This window comes from Limtongia smithiae (assembly GCF_038497785.1).
Source record: "Limtongia smithiae strain NRRL Y-17922 unplaced genomic scaffold V1518scaffold_5, whole genome shotgun sequence".
NCBI classification, from domain to species: domain Eukaryota; kingdom Fungi; phylum Ascomycota; class Lipomycetes; order Lipomycetales; family Lipomycetaceae; genus Limtongia; species Limtongia smithiae.
Window position 1 is genome coordinate 882,393 of NW_027117626.1, and position 17,692 is coordinate 900,084.

Here is a 17,692-nt window from a genome sequence, read left to right on the forward strand (position 1 = left end):
ACTACCAGGTGCATGGTTGACGAAGCTTGTCTGCAGGAGGGAATTGCTTTCGAGGTGATTTCCTTAGCAGGTTATTTCAAATTCAACAATTGTTATAAGGGACGACAACTACAAGATCATCGTAAAGGATCTGTCGATCTTACCAATACAGAAAATATCAAAGATAAGATACCGTGTAGTCGGAGTGTGATTGGCGTTTCGAACGGCTATTATGACATCGTCTGCATCATCGGTGTATGCCTTGATGATCAAAAGAAGCCCTTCAGAGCCATCATCTGATTTAAGCTTGTCAGTATCTGTTTCGTCAATGGCGACGCTTAGAGTCGGCGATCGCAACGTCCAACATTCCACTGCGGACATAACAACCATGAGCGGGTTCGTGGCCACTGCTGCCCAAATGACCGCTAACGACTTTTGAATAGCAATCAGGATCCGAATAGGACATACCTCCAGAGAACATTATGACCTTAGCATCACTTGTCCGCGGAACGATTTTTTGTCCAGGCAGCAGTATCACCGACGGACTTGCTCATACAAGGCACGCAAGAAAGCTGACAAAAAATCCTGCCAATCCTTGTAAAGTGACTGTAGCGAATTTTTAGTAGAGCCTGAAATTGCAGAATACAGTACGACCAGGATTTAGCTTCTTCAGCAATATAGATTCCTAAGGGTCGTTGAGTTCCTGCAATAGCAGCGGCGGCTGTCACTTCCTGTATATTACAGATCATGGAAGAGATTATCACAATGTTCGGTGTACATAAATGGCATTACGAACACGCCACAATGAATTTAAATAGCGTAGTTTTCTCATTCAGCAAATGTTTCTGTCGCGAGTGGCGAGGAGTGTATTTCTGAGGGTCGCACGAGAGAGCCATCTCTGGACATCAAGCGGATCACGACTTCTCCGCATAAATTCAGTCCGAGAAAGTTACGCCTTAATTTCCAGTTTTGGAATTGCGGGGTCAGCCCAACTCGTACGGTCCATCGAACAAGTGGCGTGCTGATTTCGTAGCGTGTGATGGCAATATTCGACAGTCCTGTCTATATCGGTGCGGAAATACTTCCATATATGGCTCAAGAATCCGCAGCTCAAGAATCCGCAGCATGAATCGTTCGTTCAAATTACCGGGCGAGTATCACACCATAGGCAGGGAATCGTTGTCGAGTCCCTGGCAAACGACTCGTGCAGCGCTCAGAGTCCTAAATATTGTGACGTTTACTATCTTACCTTTTCCACTTTTATCTCAGCTGCGACAGTCAGCTTGCCATCGAGCCATCAATTGCTGGAGATTTCAGTAACGCATGCTGTTAGTGTTGCGGCTTCGGTGCCAAATGGGCTTGCGCGCCTGCGCCGCAGAAGCTTGCACGCACTAGTTCTGTTTCTGCAGTCGTAGGCTACAAGCCTATATGAAGACCCAGAAAACTTGGCGCTCTCTAGCGTCGCGTACAAACTCTTGGCGTCTTAAAGAGGTAGCGTAGCCTCGGAAGTCCCAAAACCGATGCTGAATATGCTCGGATGATTGGCTCGCACGTGCGACTATGCTGTTTCGGGCTAGCGTTCATGTCTGACCCTTCCCCAGTCCGTGGGGACAGCAAAGTTTCTGCGAAGACGGGGTAAAAATCTGGGGAAGGCGCGACAACCGGCATGGCTCAAACCAGTCGCCCCGCCTTCTACCTCGCCTTCCGGGGATTGTGTTTGTCGATCTCACGCGCCTCCCTGGCTGGACCCTCATGAACTGACGCATGGATATAAACTACGTGGCCTCCCCTCTACCGAAACTCGCCTCCCCTCTATCGAAATTTGCATTCAGCTGTCATTTCACGGCTCCACTCGCCCAGGCTGCACTCGTGTATTGCTATTAAATTAGTCTGGACTCTTCTGGTGCCACGCAAAATTCGCCATTCGTCTTGCATAATGGACTCCGCACCTCACAGGCACACTCACAAGAAGTGGGACACACTCGTGAGGAATCCCAAAATTTTCTTCATTGCATTTTTTGCTTCGTAAGTATTCACTAATATCTGTCGTTGAAATAAGAAAGTTAACCTGTCTAGAATTGGTGGTTTCGAATATGGCTATCAGCAGGGCGTGCTTGGGCAGTCAGAAGTAATGACCCGCTTCGAAGACAACTTTCCGTCAGTGGTCAACTCCTCGAGCGCTATCGGATGGCTGACATCCATTCTCCAACTTGGCGGTATCCTTGGGTCGCTGACGGCAGGTATTATCGGTCAAGTCATTTCGCGCAAGTATACAATGTTTCTCGCCTGCGGCTGGGTTATTCTCGGCAGCTACCTTTACTGTGGTGCTTCTTACCATAAGCCAAGTCTACTGTACGCCGGAAGATTTTTCACCGGTATAGGTGTGGGCACATTCAGTGCAGTTGGGTAGGTTATATTACTTGTCTGTCAGTATGGCTAGTCACTAAATATCTTGCAGTCCTCTGTACAATGCAGAGATGGCAGTGGCAGAGCTGCGAGGATTTTTGGTCTCGTTCTATCAATTTGCGACTATCCTTGGAATCATGTTATCATTCTGGATTGGTTACGGATGTAATTACATTGGAGGCACTGGTGATACCCAGTCCAATCTCGCATGGCGTATTCCGTCGATCATCCAGGGCATCCCGGCCATAATTTTGGCTATTGGAATATTTTGGCTGCCATTTTCTCCTCGTTGGCTTGTATCTAAGGGTCGGAACGAAGAAGCACTTAAGACTCTCGCATACTTACGAAAACTTCCCCAGGATGATGCTGCGATTCAGTCCGAGTTCAAGGAAATGTTAGCTGAAGCACTGTTCCAGAAGCGAGTTTTCGCTAAGAATTTTCCTAAATTGGCCGAGAGAGAGAAGCAGAATGTTTGGTATAATGAGATTGTGCAGTACTACAACATTGTTCATACTTGGGACAATTTCCGCCGTGTCGCGACTGCTTGGCTCGTCATGTTTTTCCAGCAGTGGTCCGGCATTGATGCAATTATTTACTATGCCGCAAAGGTATTTACCAGTTTTGGCCTCACCAGCGGCACGTCGGCACTGTTGGCGACCGGTGTTACCGGAATTGTCTTCTTAGTCGGTACCGTTCCAGCTATGCTGGTAATCGACAAGTTTGGACGCAAGCCTATGCTTATTGGGGGGTCTATGTTGATGTGGGTCTGCATGGTGGTCACTGGTATCATTGTCGCAAAGTTCCGTACGGACTGGGAAGCGCACGTTGCCGCGGGCTGGGTTGCCGTAGCCTTAATTTGGCTTTATGTTGGAACGTTCGGTGCAACTTGGGGTCCTGTTTCGTGGACCTTAGTCTCTGAGATCTTCCCGCTTTCAATTCGCGCAAAGGGAGCATCTATTGGTGCCTCAAGTAATTGGGTGAGTGAACAACTTCTTGATTTTTGGATCTTTTGCTAATTTGCTCGTAGCTTAATAACTTCGCTGTTGCATTTTTCGTCTCCCCTATGTTTGTACACTGGGAGTGGGGTACCTACATTTTCTTTGCAGTGTTTTTGGCTGTAGGTATCGTCTGGGTTTGGTTATGTCTCCCGGAGACTCGAGGCGCCACTCTGGAAGAGATGGACAGTGTGTTTAAGAGTAAGACTGGCCATGAAGATGCGCTCATGATGGAGGAAGCTCGCAGAGATGTTGAACTCATCTCTACACAACTGAAGACGGGTGCATCAGAGAAAGAAGGATCTGAGAAGGAATCTGATGGCAAGTGGGTCGAGGATGCATGAATGGCGAAGTGATCTTCATTTTTACGTATTGCTCTGTTTGGTCTGATTTGTTGAGATAATCCATCTTGGTGTCGTGTATATGATTAGACTCCCTAAGTAGCTGCGTTGGTGTAGCGGATCTGTCAGACAGAATGACGTAACGTGCTGTCGAACCATCGACAGCTGTTTTAGCTTTCTTGAAACAGCATAATAAGTGCGTTGCACTAGTCTGAATTGGCAGACTGAACCGTGTCTAGTTACAGATTTGAAATCATGAGCATCCATCCAACTGATCTCAGGTCAGTTACATCTTATATCCCCTCCAAGTAAAGTAGCTACTATCCTCTCCAGTTTGCTGGTTTTGAGGGTTTTAAACCGGCTAGCTCATGTAGGCGACGATAATGCACTGAAATCATGTGAGTTCGCTTCGAGTTCGTGTTCCTTGAGATGCGCTAAATTGGAGTGTCGCCAAACACAACTTTGGCAGTGTCGTTCATCTGCGAACTCTCGACGACTAAATATACCAGATCGCTGTAGAATTTGATTGGACCCTTTGTAGGACATCTGTGTAAGCTCCAGTCATGGCGATCTTCTGATCTTTCCGGTTTCGAGATCAGCATGAGCAGGGTGGTGGATGGTGGATGTAGACGACGGAAGTCCATAAGCAAATCGAGTCCCTTTGCTAGCAGAGTAATCACCACTAGGCTCCTCTCCAGACTCCTGAAGTATGTACTGCAGTTCGCATATAATTAAATATTATTGTATGGCTCTTAACTTATCATGCACAGGAATAGCAACGACGGGACACGGACTCCGGCGCCCACCAGCATGCAGCCGATTGTTACATGCACCAAAATTGGATATTAATTCTGTCCATGATCGTAGTTCGTGTAGAAGCACCTGAAGCCACGACGCCATAGTGCATGAGTATCTAGCATTCAATCGTTGGGAGTAAACACTTACTATCTGCGACCCTCGATAACCTGGTGCTCAAGAGCGTTCGAGACATTCGCTGCAGGAAGCGTACACCCTGGCTTGCTACTTTCGAAGCTTGCCCCCGCGCGGCTCACCGGGGAATTATTGCGCCGCACTGACGCGACCCCGCTTCCGGCGGAGGCAGTGGCGCTAAGCGCCCCCTCCTGAAACAACCCAGGAATCACGTAAGCGTGCAATATGCGGCTTGCCCTCGGCAGACAACGAGACCTGCGGTGCGAGATTCCACATTATGCCCGCGTAATGCGTTCCGGTTGGCGTGCACCGCCGGCATGCATTTCAAGAATTCGCTTTGTCGGCGACATGTTTCGTCGTCGTCGTTGTTCATCGTCGTATCGCCGCTCAAGCACGCGATAATATCATCCTCCTAACCTACATTTATGTATTTGCTTACTCTCGGCTCGGGCGTGAATGACATCAACGCTCACGTACAGGAGATCGGCATTGGTCTCAATATGCGATCACGGGGTTCCTACAGAAATGTGTGGCACTTGGTTGCTGCTCCACGAGCAGTCGTCAGCTTGGATTGGTATATGCTCGCCTTCGGTTTATCCTGAGAACCATAGTCGGAGGCGCATACCATCACGCACGGCCCGTCGATTCTTAACTTCTTCAGAGTAGTGGCCTACTGTCAGGGATTGACACGCATATCGAGTACCGAAATTTGGCGCGGATGTTCGAATGGAGTTTGAAGGGGTAGCGCTTAACGACCACCGTTCTTGTCGACGGCATCATGATATAGATGGTCTTCTCGTAGTTTATCTTCTTTGGAACCTGCATGTTCGACTATCTGAAGACTTTTCCTACAGTGATACCCAAGATTATCAACTTCACGGGCACGAGCATGCACTCGCAGTTACGGCTGCAAGACATTGACCACATCAGCAACTCATCATCATCATTCGCAGCGGCGTCATCGCGGTCACGCTTATTCCTTCGCCGTTAGAAAACAGAGCAGATCAGCATGCTCCGGCGCAGTCGCGAGTACTATGTCTCTGTCCCCCACAACCTGCCATTTTGACGCGTTCCTCCATCGTTGGGCACCAGCGAGCTAGTTCGGTCAGCTCATGCACTGACGCGGCACCGTTGGCCTTTCCTATCGTACCAATTTGCTGTGCGGTTTCTCGAGATGTGGCGTCACCGGTTATGCAACGAGACTAATACTATGATTCCTCCGTCTATGTAGTTTTGTAGGCGTTTCAATCTGCGATACAAATCCATTGGAGCAAAGCATGTTTGTTACTCCGAAGGAGGACTTTACGGCGCCCTCGGACCGGGTTTACGCGCAGATCATTCCCAGAAGTTACTCCACTCAGCGCATGGTCAAAGTTAGATACCTCGCATATATGCTCTTATTATATTCCTATTTAAGTCAATGCATTACTAGGCTAGTTGTTTGCACTGCATGGTTTTGTCCTGCCGTGCTCGATGAAGTTCTCCATTCAGCGCTTGTGTTATCAAGTTCGGGCTTGCCATTTCCAGCAGTATTCGACTCTGAATTGCTCTTCCAATTAACACGGCACTCCACCTAGTCACGACTACCACGATCGCCAGAATGAAGGGGATCGTCAAGCACCAGCGTTATCGCTGTTTGCAATAAGATAACTTTTACTCTCGTTACGACCATCTCAGGTTGCGCATGTGCTCGAATGACCCGATAAGAGTCAACAAGTGCATGTTTTACAGCTAGCGTTTGTATGTCGGTGAATGTTCTGCCTCATGTAACCTCGAGAGGACTACAAATTAATTCTATAGGAGTCTCTACCTCCCCCAAGCCACGATAAATGTCCAGTCAGATGGCCCTTATCGGGCAGTCTAAGCTTGTCCATCGCGTGCGGGAAAGAGCCTCCAACCCGTTCTTCTGGCCGAAGCAAACTGCGCGGACGAGACGTCATATCGGTGATGTCACCTGTGTCGCATCGAATTCGTGGATTATCATCCCTTCGGCGATAACATATCCAACGCAAGACAAGTAGTTCAGAGCACTACTTATTAAGTTGTATTTTGGGGTCTGAAAGTGCGATATTGAAATAAAATTGGAATTGCTGACGCAACCTTCTTTGAATACTATAACGTGCTCAGGTCGACGATGCATATTTGCGTTCAAAACGCTTCGTTAAGGTATAGGGAAACACACTCTTAGTGTGGATGTACTATTTCGGCATCTGCTCAACCTCTTACATATCCTTAGAGCATATCCTGGGAGCATTACAGCAAATATGAGTGGTACTAGAAATCTGACCTCAGTTCCACTGGCAAGTGTGACAATCAAGAGTTACGGGCAGCTATGCTGCCTATGCTTAAAAGCAAGCGGGTGCGCACATAAGGTAAGATAAGGCAGCCGAAGAGGTACAAAGAGGCACGACTTGTGATTGCAGCTGTATCCAGTCAGTTCCACACAAATGATTCTCCAAATATGCACAGATGCTTGTCTTAATTCTAGTGGCCTCCAATGAGACAGTTTGATACGGAATCTAGCAAGAAATGCACGCTTTTGGAGGTATAACCAGTACATGCATCTACAACAAACATCTGGATGTGTATTTATTTTAGTCCCCACATTTTGAAACCAAGTGTACGTCAAGCGAATGATAGATATTTGCGATCGCAACATAATTTGTTGGCCAGTACACGTATGCGATCCATATGCTTGCAAGCTACTCGGTGTGCGGTCAACATAAAAGGCCAACAATTGACGAACTAAGACACATTTGCAAATACGCTCTCTATCTACATTATCGAGCATAAACATTGCGGTATCAGAATTTCGAACAACTCACATAACGGACAGAAATCCCTCAAGTATGGCGACAACACCAAGCGCCCCAGGATCCGGAAGACCGCCCTCGCCATCAAACTTACTGACAGCATCATCTGCCACATATGATGCTCGTCCAAACTTGGCTTGAAGCCGACGAGTAGAATCAAACCCTCCACGCGCATCCAACACAGCCGCTCTGAAGTCCCCCGTCTTCGTTAATGAATCAACAAATGGCGCAACTGCATCAATCAGAGTTCGATCTCCTGGTCTGGCTCTGGTGTACTTGTAGAGCGATTCGAGAGCAAATTGAAGAGCGGAAACAATTTTCGCTTGGCTTAAGGAAGTCTCTGTTGATGTGGCATTGCGACCGAGGGCAACGGCAAATGCAGAAAGGAAAATAGCATATAATCCACCCGATGTGCCTCCCATGGAGTCTTCAACAATGTCGACAATCTCAAGAGTCAACTGAACGGCGTCGCTCATGTGAAGCAAGTCACCTTTGATAGCATTAAGAATACCAGTTGCACCGTTGACCAAAGTTTCGCCGCAGTCGCCATCTCCAGCGACAGTATCATAGAGCGTGATTTGAGGCTCGTTTTGAATAACACTATCACAGGCAGCTTCTAGTAGCTTCTTCACTGTGGAAGCATCCACTAATAGTGCTGGACCAGAATGATGAACAGAACTGATACTTTTCGCCACAAAGCTGTCTTTAGCGGGTTCAGTCCACACTTTCGGAGTCCAGCCCGAAGCAGTAGTAGGTGCATCAAGCAAAGTTAAGATCTCCTCTCCACCTGCGCGTGATAAGTTCAAAATAGTGAATGAAACTCCAGGACCATCAAGTGCCGTCATGAAAAATCCAGAATACAGACGACGAATAACGAGCGAATATGCACTCTCCAGCTCTGTGGCAGCGAGCTCAGCGAAGGAATTAAGCTCCAGCGTACTCATGCCACCAAGGTTATTCACCATAAGAACAATCTCATCACCTCTTTGAAATGGAACAAAAGATCGATCGACGTCCTGCCCTGATACAAGCTGCTTGATCAAACTCTCCACAAGCGCAGGCCGAGTAGGGATCGGCTTCAAGGTCTGAACTCCAGGCTCATTGTGTATGCCCATGCCAATCTCGATTTCATCCGCTGCTAGGCTGATCTGTTGTGCCGGGTCGCGACCAGGGATACTGCAATGATCTAGACTGGCCCCGATAGTAACCAAATTATCAACAACCTGAGTTCCGTAGCGCTCAATGTCTTGCAGAGAGGAGCCTGCCTCAGCAGCGGCACCGACGATCTTATGTACCACGACTGTTCCAGCCAATCCACGGCGTCCAACTAAGCCCCCCTTAGCTTTTCCAACCGATATGTCATCGCCAACAATAATCATCAACACATTTTGTCCGGCCGCTTTGGCCTTCTCTGCTGCAAGGCCAAAATGAAGAACGTCCCCAGTATAATTCTTCACAACTAAGACAAAAGAGTCCGTATCTTCGAACTGACTGAGACCAGCGAGAATTTGTTTTGTGGACGGCGAAGCAAACAGAGAGCCAGCTACCGCGACATCGAGCATTCCAGCACCGACATATCCAGCGTGAGCAGGCTCATGTCCGCTGCCTCCTAGAAATAGAGTCAGAATCAACGCACGGTCACGACCATTGCATATATAGAAGTTATACCTACCTCCGGAGAGTACAATGACTTTCTTGTGTTCGCTCTTGCGGAGCACGATCTTTTCCTCAGGTAGCAAGATCAATCCAGGATTTGCGCGGATGAGGCCTCCAAGCGAGCTGACCACTAGGTCCTGCGGATCCTTTGCGAAGGATTTGAATCGGCTCATGAGTTCTGCGATCCTCCGTCAGGTGTCGACTATTCTTCGAGGTAGACGCAAATAGTTTTTCGATTGTGAAGAGGGGAGCAAAATCTTCTGACTTGATATGACGGCCAAATTTTGACGCTGGTTTCATGAGCGCATGCATTTCTTAAACCTCATGTTCAAGAAATCCAAAAATACTAACTCATGATGTCGCGCTTAAAATGCCCTCTGCGGGAATATTGCCGACTTTTGTCTGCCTTCAATCTCCGTTCTCAGATAAATGCTTCGAATCACATGGGTCCCATGGTCCTAGCGCATGTCACGTGCGCTGAAGCGAATTATCCGTGAATATGTACTTGGTAATTGTGATTATGTGTACGAAGTTTAGCCCAATGTAACAAAGCCGCCAATTGTACATCGTGCGGAAAAAGCTAGACAGAATCCGGGAACCGTACGAGCCACATTCGAAAACAGTAAGGTAGCCTTCAGGAATGCCGTAGATCATGAAATACTTCCGTAGTGCCGCTCGCCGAATGATCGTGTAGCGGTAGATAAGTGGAGCATGTGTTCAACGGGGACGCGATAGCCAAGAGTCGTACGCTGTTATGACGGCATAAGCTCCATGTAATTGTATCTCAAGCTCTTTAGCACGAGGGAAATGTGAAAACAGACGTAAGGAAAGAGCTAGGCTCTCGCGACGATGGCCAAAAGCAGCAAGACTGCCGCCTTGCTGGTATGCTCCTATTTAGTTGCGTCTCCGAGCCCCAATACATGTAACGCACCCGAGCTTGGCTAAGAATGCCCCATGCAGCGCGTCCGAGAGCGATCAGACCACTGTTTCTAGCTGCGCGGGGCCCCACATGCTGTTCCAGACAGGATAACCGGGCTGGACAGAGCTCTGGGGATCACGCCTATTTACATTACGGTGTGCTTGTCAGGCCGGCCAATCGGATGCAGGCGCCGATCGTTCCGACGTGATTGACATCCACCCAGTCCGGATGCGCCGCACTTTATACCTTCTGTAAACCTTGTTAGGACAATATATAGTGGGGCTCAGTTGAATTATTGACAGGTATATCCGCGATTCAGCAAGGAGTGCCAGCGCTTCAATCTGACTGCTAATACGGATTATTTGGTCTGCCAATAATACACTCGGACAAATATACTTGCTAGAAGATTGCATAGCACTTATGTACATGCAAACACGAGTAGTTAAATTAGTTAAGAACCAGGACTGATGATGACAATTATTGAAATTCATCTTCTATCTGTGCGCACCTCTAAGCCATTACTACAAAATAGCACTTCACAATTCATCGGTGATATGCACCTTGATACTACCATTCTTGACGTCGCTGGCGAGAGTAAGTGCTTCAACCGCACGTTCAAGAGGAAACGTGTGCGTGATTAGCATGTCGAGATTAATCACTCCAGAGGTCATCGCGGCTATCCCGGCTGGCCATGTGTCGTGATAACGGTTAATGAAGGTAAGATCAATCTCCGCAAGAGAGACATGCATGAATGGGATATTGTTCATGATCTCCCGGCCAACGCCAACTACCATAACCTGTCCGGATCGTCGAGCAGCGAAGCATGCTGTCACCACTGATGATTCGACGCCAGTACATTCCAGCACGACCGGCGGCGCCTCATATTCAGTTTCCCCAAATAACCCACGAATCTGCAGAGCATTTTCCTGCGGGGTCTTGGTGGTATCCACAAGATATGTTTTTGCACGGGGAACAAACTTCTTCGCAAATTCCAAACGTTGTGGCGCAATATCGGAGATGACAATAGGCGTCGCACCCGACGCGCGCGCGACCTCGAGCGCAATCAGTCCAATGGGACCGGCTCCAGATATCAAGCAACCTTTACCAAACTGGATCCGGGCGCGCTCAACAGCGTGCAATACCACCGACAGTGGCTCGACCAGTGCAGCCTGCGAGTAAGTCATGGCTTCTGGCAATTTGTAGATATACCTTGCCGAATGAACCTTATAGCGCTGAAGCGTTCCATCGTATGGATAGACACCAGAAAATTTGACATCTGCACAAAGATTATAGTCACCATTGCGACAATTGAAACAGTTGGAGCATGGAATTTGTGGCTCAATTGCAACCCGGTCACCTGTGCACGTCAGACAAGTCGGTCCAACAACAAGCAGACAGTACAACATACCGATTTCAAAATTAGTTACGCCTTCTCCGAGAGCGATGATCTCACCTGCCCCTTCATGACCAAGAATGCAATCGCCGCGGAAAACGAGTTCTCCAATACGTCCAGTTTTCCAAAAGTGGATGTCGGAACCGCAAACTCCAGTCGCTCGAACGTGAATAAGTACCTCTCCCTTGCCAGGCGCAAGAATAGGAGCTTCCTCTAACTTGATCCTGTGGTCTGCCGTAGCCCGAAGGCATGCATTGGGTAACAAGTGAGCGAGCTTGAGCTCAGCAGAAGCAGGTACGGGAATGCCATCGACAGAGGGAGGACTCATTGCGTACGAGAAGCTTGGAAAATAGAGCTGCACCGGTAGAGCGAGGCCTGCTTAATTTCTACGTTCACAAGAGTGGCCATTGCCTGCGTGATAATCGGGCGAGACGGACTTTCTTAGTGGTCCCAGCGGGGTATTGTGCAGGAGGCAGGCCAGGCAATCCGCACCAAATTTAGCCACTTAAGCGCGAAGACACTGACGCGCAGGTTGCAAGTCAGCCACGAGTGACTCTGAGTCGGCCAGAAGCTATTGTTGCAGGCCCACTCGTCAGCGGTCAGATCTGCGTCTGGACTGTTGCGTTCGTAAATTTGCGTGCCTATTTGCCTATAGGTGATTGTTACCCGGATGCTTCCCAAAGAAGTCAGTCACACGCGCGGGAACCATTGCCGCATTGGGTCGTCTGTAGCGAGAGCTGCTCTCCGCAGGGGCCGGCAGTCATTCCGTCCTCGAGCAAGCGGCGGCAATCTTTTTAAACCTGTACGGCCGCGCTTTCAATGGCCACGATTCAAGTCCGTCTGTTATTACCATGGCACCCTCCGTCCAGGAAATCTTCCCGGTGAAGCCTACTGCAAAGGGCGACGACATTCATAGCTATGTTCTTCGCGTATTCCGTTGTCTCATTGCAGACCTATGCCAACAATATAATGGTGGCCATCCGGGGTAAATATTATTTGCAACAGCGGGAAAATGAGTCGATCTAACATTTTGCTAGCGGAGCCATGGGCATGGCCGCAATTGGCATCTCGCTTTGGAAATACTCGATGAAGTTCTCGCCAAATGACCCGTCCTACTTCAACCGTGACAGATTCGTCTTGTCTAACGGCCACACGTGTTTGTTTCAGTACTCATTTCACCATCTCGTTGGCTACAAGCATATGACGCTAGAGCAACTCAAGACATATCATTCGCGTGAATTGGATAGCTTTTGTCCTGGTCACCCAGAAATTGAACATCCCGGAATAGAAGTTACGACTGGACCTCTCGGGCAAGGAATTGCCAATGCGGTTGGACTAGCAATTGCAACTAAGCAACTTGCAGCTACTTATAATCGTGAAGGGTTTCCGGTTGTCAATAATATGACGTGGTGTATGATTGGCGATGCTTGTTTGCAGGAAGGCGTTGGTCTTGAGGCGATTTCGCTGGCCGGCCATTTTCAGCTGAACAACCTTGCCGTCATGTACGACAATAATCAGATCACTTGTGATGGCTCTGTGGATCTTACAAACACGGAAAATATTAACGACAAGATGCGTGCATGTGGCTGGAATGTAATTGACATCGAGGACGGCTGCTACGATATCGCTGCCATCGTCGCTGCCATGGCCAAGGCAAGGGAGTCTACTGACAAACCTACTTTCATCAACTGTCGAACGATTATTGGTGTTGGATCTGACGTTCAGGGCGACGCTAAGGCTCATGGTGCTGCATTCGGCGAGAAGGGCGTGCGCAATGTCAAGATGGCCAATGGACTTGACCCGGATATCAAATTCTTCATTCCCGACGCTGTTTACGACTTCTTCTCCGATATCCGTGTGCGCGGCGATCATCTCACGTCCGACTACACTACTTTGCTCTCGGAGTATGCACAGGCATATCCCGAGCTGAGTGCTGAGTTCGAGTCCCGTCGCAACGGTCTGTTGCCTGCCAACTGGAGCTCTCTTATCCCTGCCTCGTTCCCTAATGAGCCTACCGCATCCCGGAAGTCTTCTGGTCTTGCATTTAATCCTGTTGCGAAGGAGATCAATTCATTTATCGTCGGCACTGCCGACCTGTCTCCGTCCGTGAACATGATCTGGCCCGGCAAGGTCGACTTTAACCCTCCAGACCTGCAGACGGTTTGCGGCATCAATGGAAATTATGGTGGTCGGTACATTCACTGGGGCATCCGTGAGTTCGCCATGGCGGCTGTGTCGAATGGTATTGCGGCCTTCAACAAGGGCACATTCATCCCCGTCACGTCTTCCTTCTTCATGTTCTACATTTATGCCGCTCCGGCGGTTCGTATGGGTGCTCTTCAAGAGCTTCAGGTAATTCATGTTGCTACACACGATTCCATAGGTACTGGTGAGGATGGACCGACACATCAGCCGATTGCTCTTCCAGCGCTATATCGCGCTATGCCGAATCTTCTATACATTCGTCCTTGCGATTCAGAGGAGACCGCCGGAGCATGGAAGGTTGCAATCGAAGCGAAGAACATGCCATCGATTATCTCATTGTCGCGCCAGAATCTGCCGCAGTACTTCGACAACTCATGCAGGGACAAGGTTCGGCTTGGCGCGTACGTGTTCAAGGAGAACTCCGCCGCTCATGTCACTCTCATTGGCGTTGGTCCAGAGATGCGCTTCGCGGTTGAAGGCGCAGAAGTTCTCGCACAGCGTGGTATTGAGGCTCGCATTATTTCGTTTCCTTGCCAGCGCCTGTTCGAGCTTCAAACTCGTGACTACAAGCGCTCAATCCTGAAATGTCCTGAGCTTCCTGCCGTTGTTATAGAGGCGTTTTCACCTCTTGGATGGGAAAGATACGCCAATGCAAGCATTGGCATGAAGACTTTCGGAAAGTCTTTGCCCGGCATGGACGCCTACAAGTATTTTGGCTTTGAAAAGACCTTGATTGCTGACAAAGTTGAGACCTATTTGAAGAGCATTAAAGCCGATCCTTCGTTGCGGTACGAATTTCAGGATCTGTAATTAGCACTTCTTCATCTTCCTTTTGCAATAGATATGAATAATTTTGGTATTCTCGTGACTTGCAATAGAGTTGCACGTTTCTATAAATATCTTCACCAATAACTTTGCATTCTCCCAAAAATTACATGAATATTCGTATAGTACATACAGCATACAACTAACTCTCCTTAGCCCGATGGGCCCCAAAACTCCTTTAAATCTTCACCGCGCCATCGCATTGCCCAACCGGTTGTGCGCTCAATTTGCTCAAAAATACCAAGTATTGCCGCATGCTCAGTACGATGACTCATAAGTCTGCCGGCTATCCAAAGTGGTTGGATCGCATTATTCCAACAGCCACTGTAAATCAATTAGCTTTATCGCATCTAAATTCAATCACATATAAGGAGAACTTGCTGATGAGTATTAGAAAGTGAAATTGCGCAAACTAGTTTAGCATGTCTAAGAATAGACTGAGTGCCTTTGTCAAATTTAAATCCGCGAGGCTTATTCTGCATAAGTAGAATGCAGGCCATGTGATATAGTTGATTTCCAGAAACTAGATATGAACGTTAGTGTTATAATTTCAACTATTCTGTCTGCCTTTGCGAATACTTACTTGCCGGACCATTGCTATAAACAACGGTATTAAACGGATTATCTCCTTCTGGCTCATACGAAAGAATTGGGAGCATGTCCGCTGGTCGTAGACGCTCCCATTCCTGCAAATCCTTCCATAAGATTTCCCATCTCTGCTTGTAGACCTCTAGCTCTTCTCCAGACTTAAGACTTTCAAAAGATATCAGATCCATTGCGCGCGCACAAAGAAATACGGCATAGTTGGCGTACATGTCGCACGTTCCTGATGCACGAAACAGAACACCGGCGGTGTTAACATCTTGACCCTCGGGAATCCAATTCTGAACATTAATAATGGTAGACTCCTCGCCAATAACGGCGCTAGATAAGTCCATGCGCGCAAAACACCAAAACACTGCTTGTCCAAGGTCTCCGCTGAAACCGTGAATACCTATCGACGCAAATAGTGCGGCGCAGCCCTCCAAGTGGCGCCGCCAATTCTGAGGTAGCGATGACATCATTTCAAGACAGCACAACACAACGCATGCTGCCACAACCAAAACATCCCTCGACTCCTGAAAGTGCTCCAAGGGTGGAAGTAGGGATTTTATCGACTGTTGATACAATGCCAGAGATATAGTTGATGAATATGTCAAGTCTACCCGCTCAAGCTGTCGAGCAGATATGGCTAGTATAGCATAAAACAGAGGCGGACAATCAAGTGAACGCTTCGCAAATATTGTCGTGAAAGTTCGCGTGTAATCAAACATATCAAGCCAAGGGCCAACTTCGTCAATATAATTTCTCATAAGGTGAGTTGTGTCGGCCTTGCTAAGTTCGACAGCAGACATTAAGGTCAGAGAATCACTGACATAAAGTGCGCACGCAACCTCACGATCCACAGTGCTGTGACCTGGAGCAGGACTAGATGCCCGCGTTGGAGCAGTGGAACGAGCCGATAAGAACATGTAATCCCGTAAAGTGTCGTGCAAGCCATCAAATTGCTCGAAAGATGTAAACCCGGGGTCATTCAATAAATCTAGCTCGCCGGCTTCTATTCCTTCTGTCTGCGTATGTGGACCAACGATAGGCGATCGGTGGGTAGTTTCCGTCGGCATGAATGGAGTGCTCATCTGAGTAGTCAATTCGTCGTCCAAATGCATCTCGTCGCCTCCAGGCGTACCCGTGGACTTGCTTGACGATAAATGCTCTGTACTCATAGGAGAATTAGAAGTAGCGGTAGCCACATTATCAAGCGATAATAATGCTTGCACTGCATCCTCAGTTTGGCTTCTTTCTGACGAATGACTTGTTGGAGCGCTTTGACTTGAGCTCTGCTGGGAAAACTCAGGGGCCAACGAGTTCTGAGCCGGTCGGGTGTTAATGGTAGTAGCAGTTGATATATCGCTAATTTCCACAGTAGGTATCTCGCTGATAATCTGTATCTTGTAAGAATTGTGTCAATCACATCGCGCATATGTTATCACTCACTTGAAGGTTCTTGATGGCCGCCGTAGACGGTTTTGTAAGCCGTCGCTTGGATATGACCTGCCGAGAGCTCTGTGATTCCACAAATATGAGCATTTCGCCCCATTGACAATCTAATTTCCGTGATCTGCAGTTGGCACAGGCGGGCCTCGCCTCATCACCTATATCATCGTTAGCAGCTCGATGCTGTTGTGCTGGATCCGTGCCACGCAAGGAACTTACACTTACGATGTCGACTGCGGCACGTCTTGCAGCCGGTACGTACGCGAGTGCGAGACTGTCGACTTGAAATATCGACCGCCTCGGTCTGTGTCGGGGTCATGGGAGGGGCAGGGTATATTGGCGCGTCAAGCAGCTAGTCTTCCGCGGGTCTGCGGCTATTTCCACACTGTCGAGGCCAAGATCGGTCATAGCACGCGCTGCCGCTCACGTGACGATTCCCCGCACAACGAACCATCCTAACTTTCAAAGCGGTAGAGATAACTAGTCGCTGGTTAGAGCGTATCTATTATATTACTAAGTTCTTGCTCTTACGTCAAACTCGTTTTCTTCCCATTAGCAGGTTTTCGGTCGAAAAAACATGTGTATTGTTACCTCAAAGAACATCTCTTGAAGAGAGCACACTATATGTCTACAAACACCTTACATTTTTTGCCCTTCAGCAAAGTAAGTTTATGCGTCAGCCAATCAGGTTCTTCCCTAATTCCATTGTTTCTGCTGTAGCATCAAGCTGCTCATCGCCTAAACAGCTAGCACGAGTTTTAGCCTTGCAGTCTAATAGCGATTCTGATCTCTCTACTATTAGAGCATATGAACGGATAATGAACGGATAATTTTAGTAAATATCTTCGCACCCACTGGAAGTACCGCCAATACACGCATTACTGAATGGAACTGATGGCCAATTTTCTTCACAAGCTGCTAGTAAATTTGATACCAAAATCTACTTATTTCAGCAACGAGCCCATACGGCTAACAGCTCAAACAACACTTGGACACACACCACACGTCGATAATTTTAGTCCTCATTTCTCATCTCCATTGCCTCTCGTTCTCGCTCTTGCTCCATCTCCTGCACCTGCAAACGGTTGAGCACACGAATGTTCTGAATGAAACGTCTCGTGCGTTTGCCATTGATATACATAGGCACTGCAGTGAGGCAACAAAAGACATTCAAACACGCCAACGTAATAAACGTT

At 48.2% G+C, this 17,692-nt stretch overlaps 5 protein-coding genes across 5 annotated transcripts; 2 read left to right on the forward strand and 3 right to left on the reverse strand.

Moving 5' to 3' along the window:
- Positions 1–1,585: 1,585 nt before the first annotated feature.
- On the forward strand, positions 1,586–3,910 carry V1518DRAFT_383607 (general substrate transporter). The gene is made up of 4 exons (XM_066901673.1): positions 1,586–2,004; positions 2,056–2,385; positions 2,438–3,362; positions 3,413–3,910. The coding sequence occupies exons 1-4, from the start codon at positions 1,916–1,918 to the stop codon at positions 3,722–3,724; spliced, it is 1,656 nt and encodes a 551-aa protein (XP_066760013.1). The 5' UTR covers positions 1,586–1,915; the 3' UTR covers positions 3,725–3,910.
- Positions 3,911–7,436: 3,526 nt separating this feature from the next.
- V1518DRAFT_267533 (Dak1 domain-containing protein) lies at positions 7,437–9,440 on the reverse strand. Its single transcript, XM_066901027.1, has 2 exons — positions 9,137–9,440; positions 7,437–9,073 (listed from the first exon to the last, which is right to left on the reverse strand). Exons 1-2 carry the CDS (start codon positions 9,291–9,293, stop codon positions 7,473–7,475), a joined length of 1,758 nt encoding a protein of 585 aa, XP_066760014.1. The 5' UTR covers positions 9,294–9,440; the 3' UTR covers positions 7,437–7,472.
- A 1,039-nt stretch (positions 9,441–10,479) lies between these two features.
- V1518DRAFT_393681 (chaperonin 10-like protein) lies at positions 10,480–12,042 on the reverse strand. The gene is made up of 2 exons (XM_066901788.1): positions 11,448–12,042; positions 10,480–11,396 (listed from the first exon to the last, which is right to left on the reverse strand). The coding sequence occupies exons 1-2, from the start codon at positions 11,758–11,760 to the stop codon at positions 10,576–10,578; spliced, it is 1,134 nt and encodes a 377-aa protein (XP_066760015.1). The 5' UTR covers positions 11,761–12,042; the 3' UTR covers positions 10,480–10,575.
- Positions 12,043–12,187: 145 nt separating this feature from the next.
- On the forward strand, positions 12,188–14,523 carry V1518DRAFT_441410 (Transketolase, thiamine diphosphate binding domain-containing protein). The gene is made up of 2 exons (XM_066906427.1): positions 12,188–12,417; positions 12,470–14,523. The coding sequence occupies exons 1-2, from the start codon at positions 12,284–12,286 to the stop codon at positions 14,445–14,447; spliced, it is 2,112 nt and encodes a 703-aa protein (XP_066760016.1). The 5' UTR covers positions 12,188–12,283; the 3' UTR covers positions 14,448–14,523.
- Positions 14,499–16,956, reverse strand: V1518DRAFT_416507 (uncharacterized protein). The gene is made up of 5 exons (XM_066904068.1): positions 16,716–16,956; positions 16,497–16,654; positions 15,046–16,444; positions 14,844–14,985; positions 14,499–14,786 (listed from the first exon to the last, which is right to left on the reverse strand). Exons 1-5 carry the CDS (start codon positions 16,813–16,815, stop codon positions 14,615–14,617), a joined length of 1,971 nt encoding a protein of 656 aa, XP_066760017.1. The 5' UTR covers positions 16,816–16,956; the 3' UTR covers positions 14,499–14,614.
- Positions 16,957–17,692: the final 736 nt, after the last annotated feature.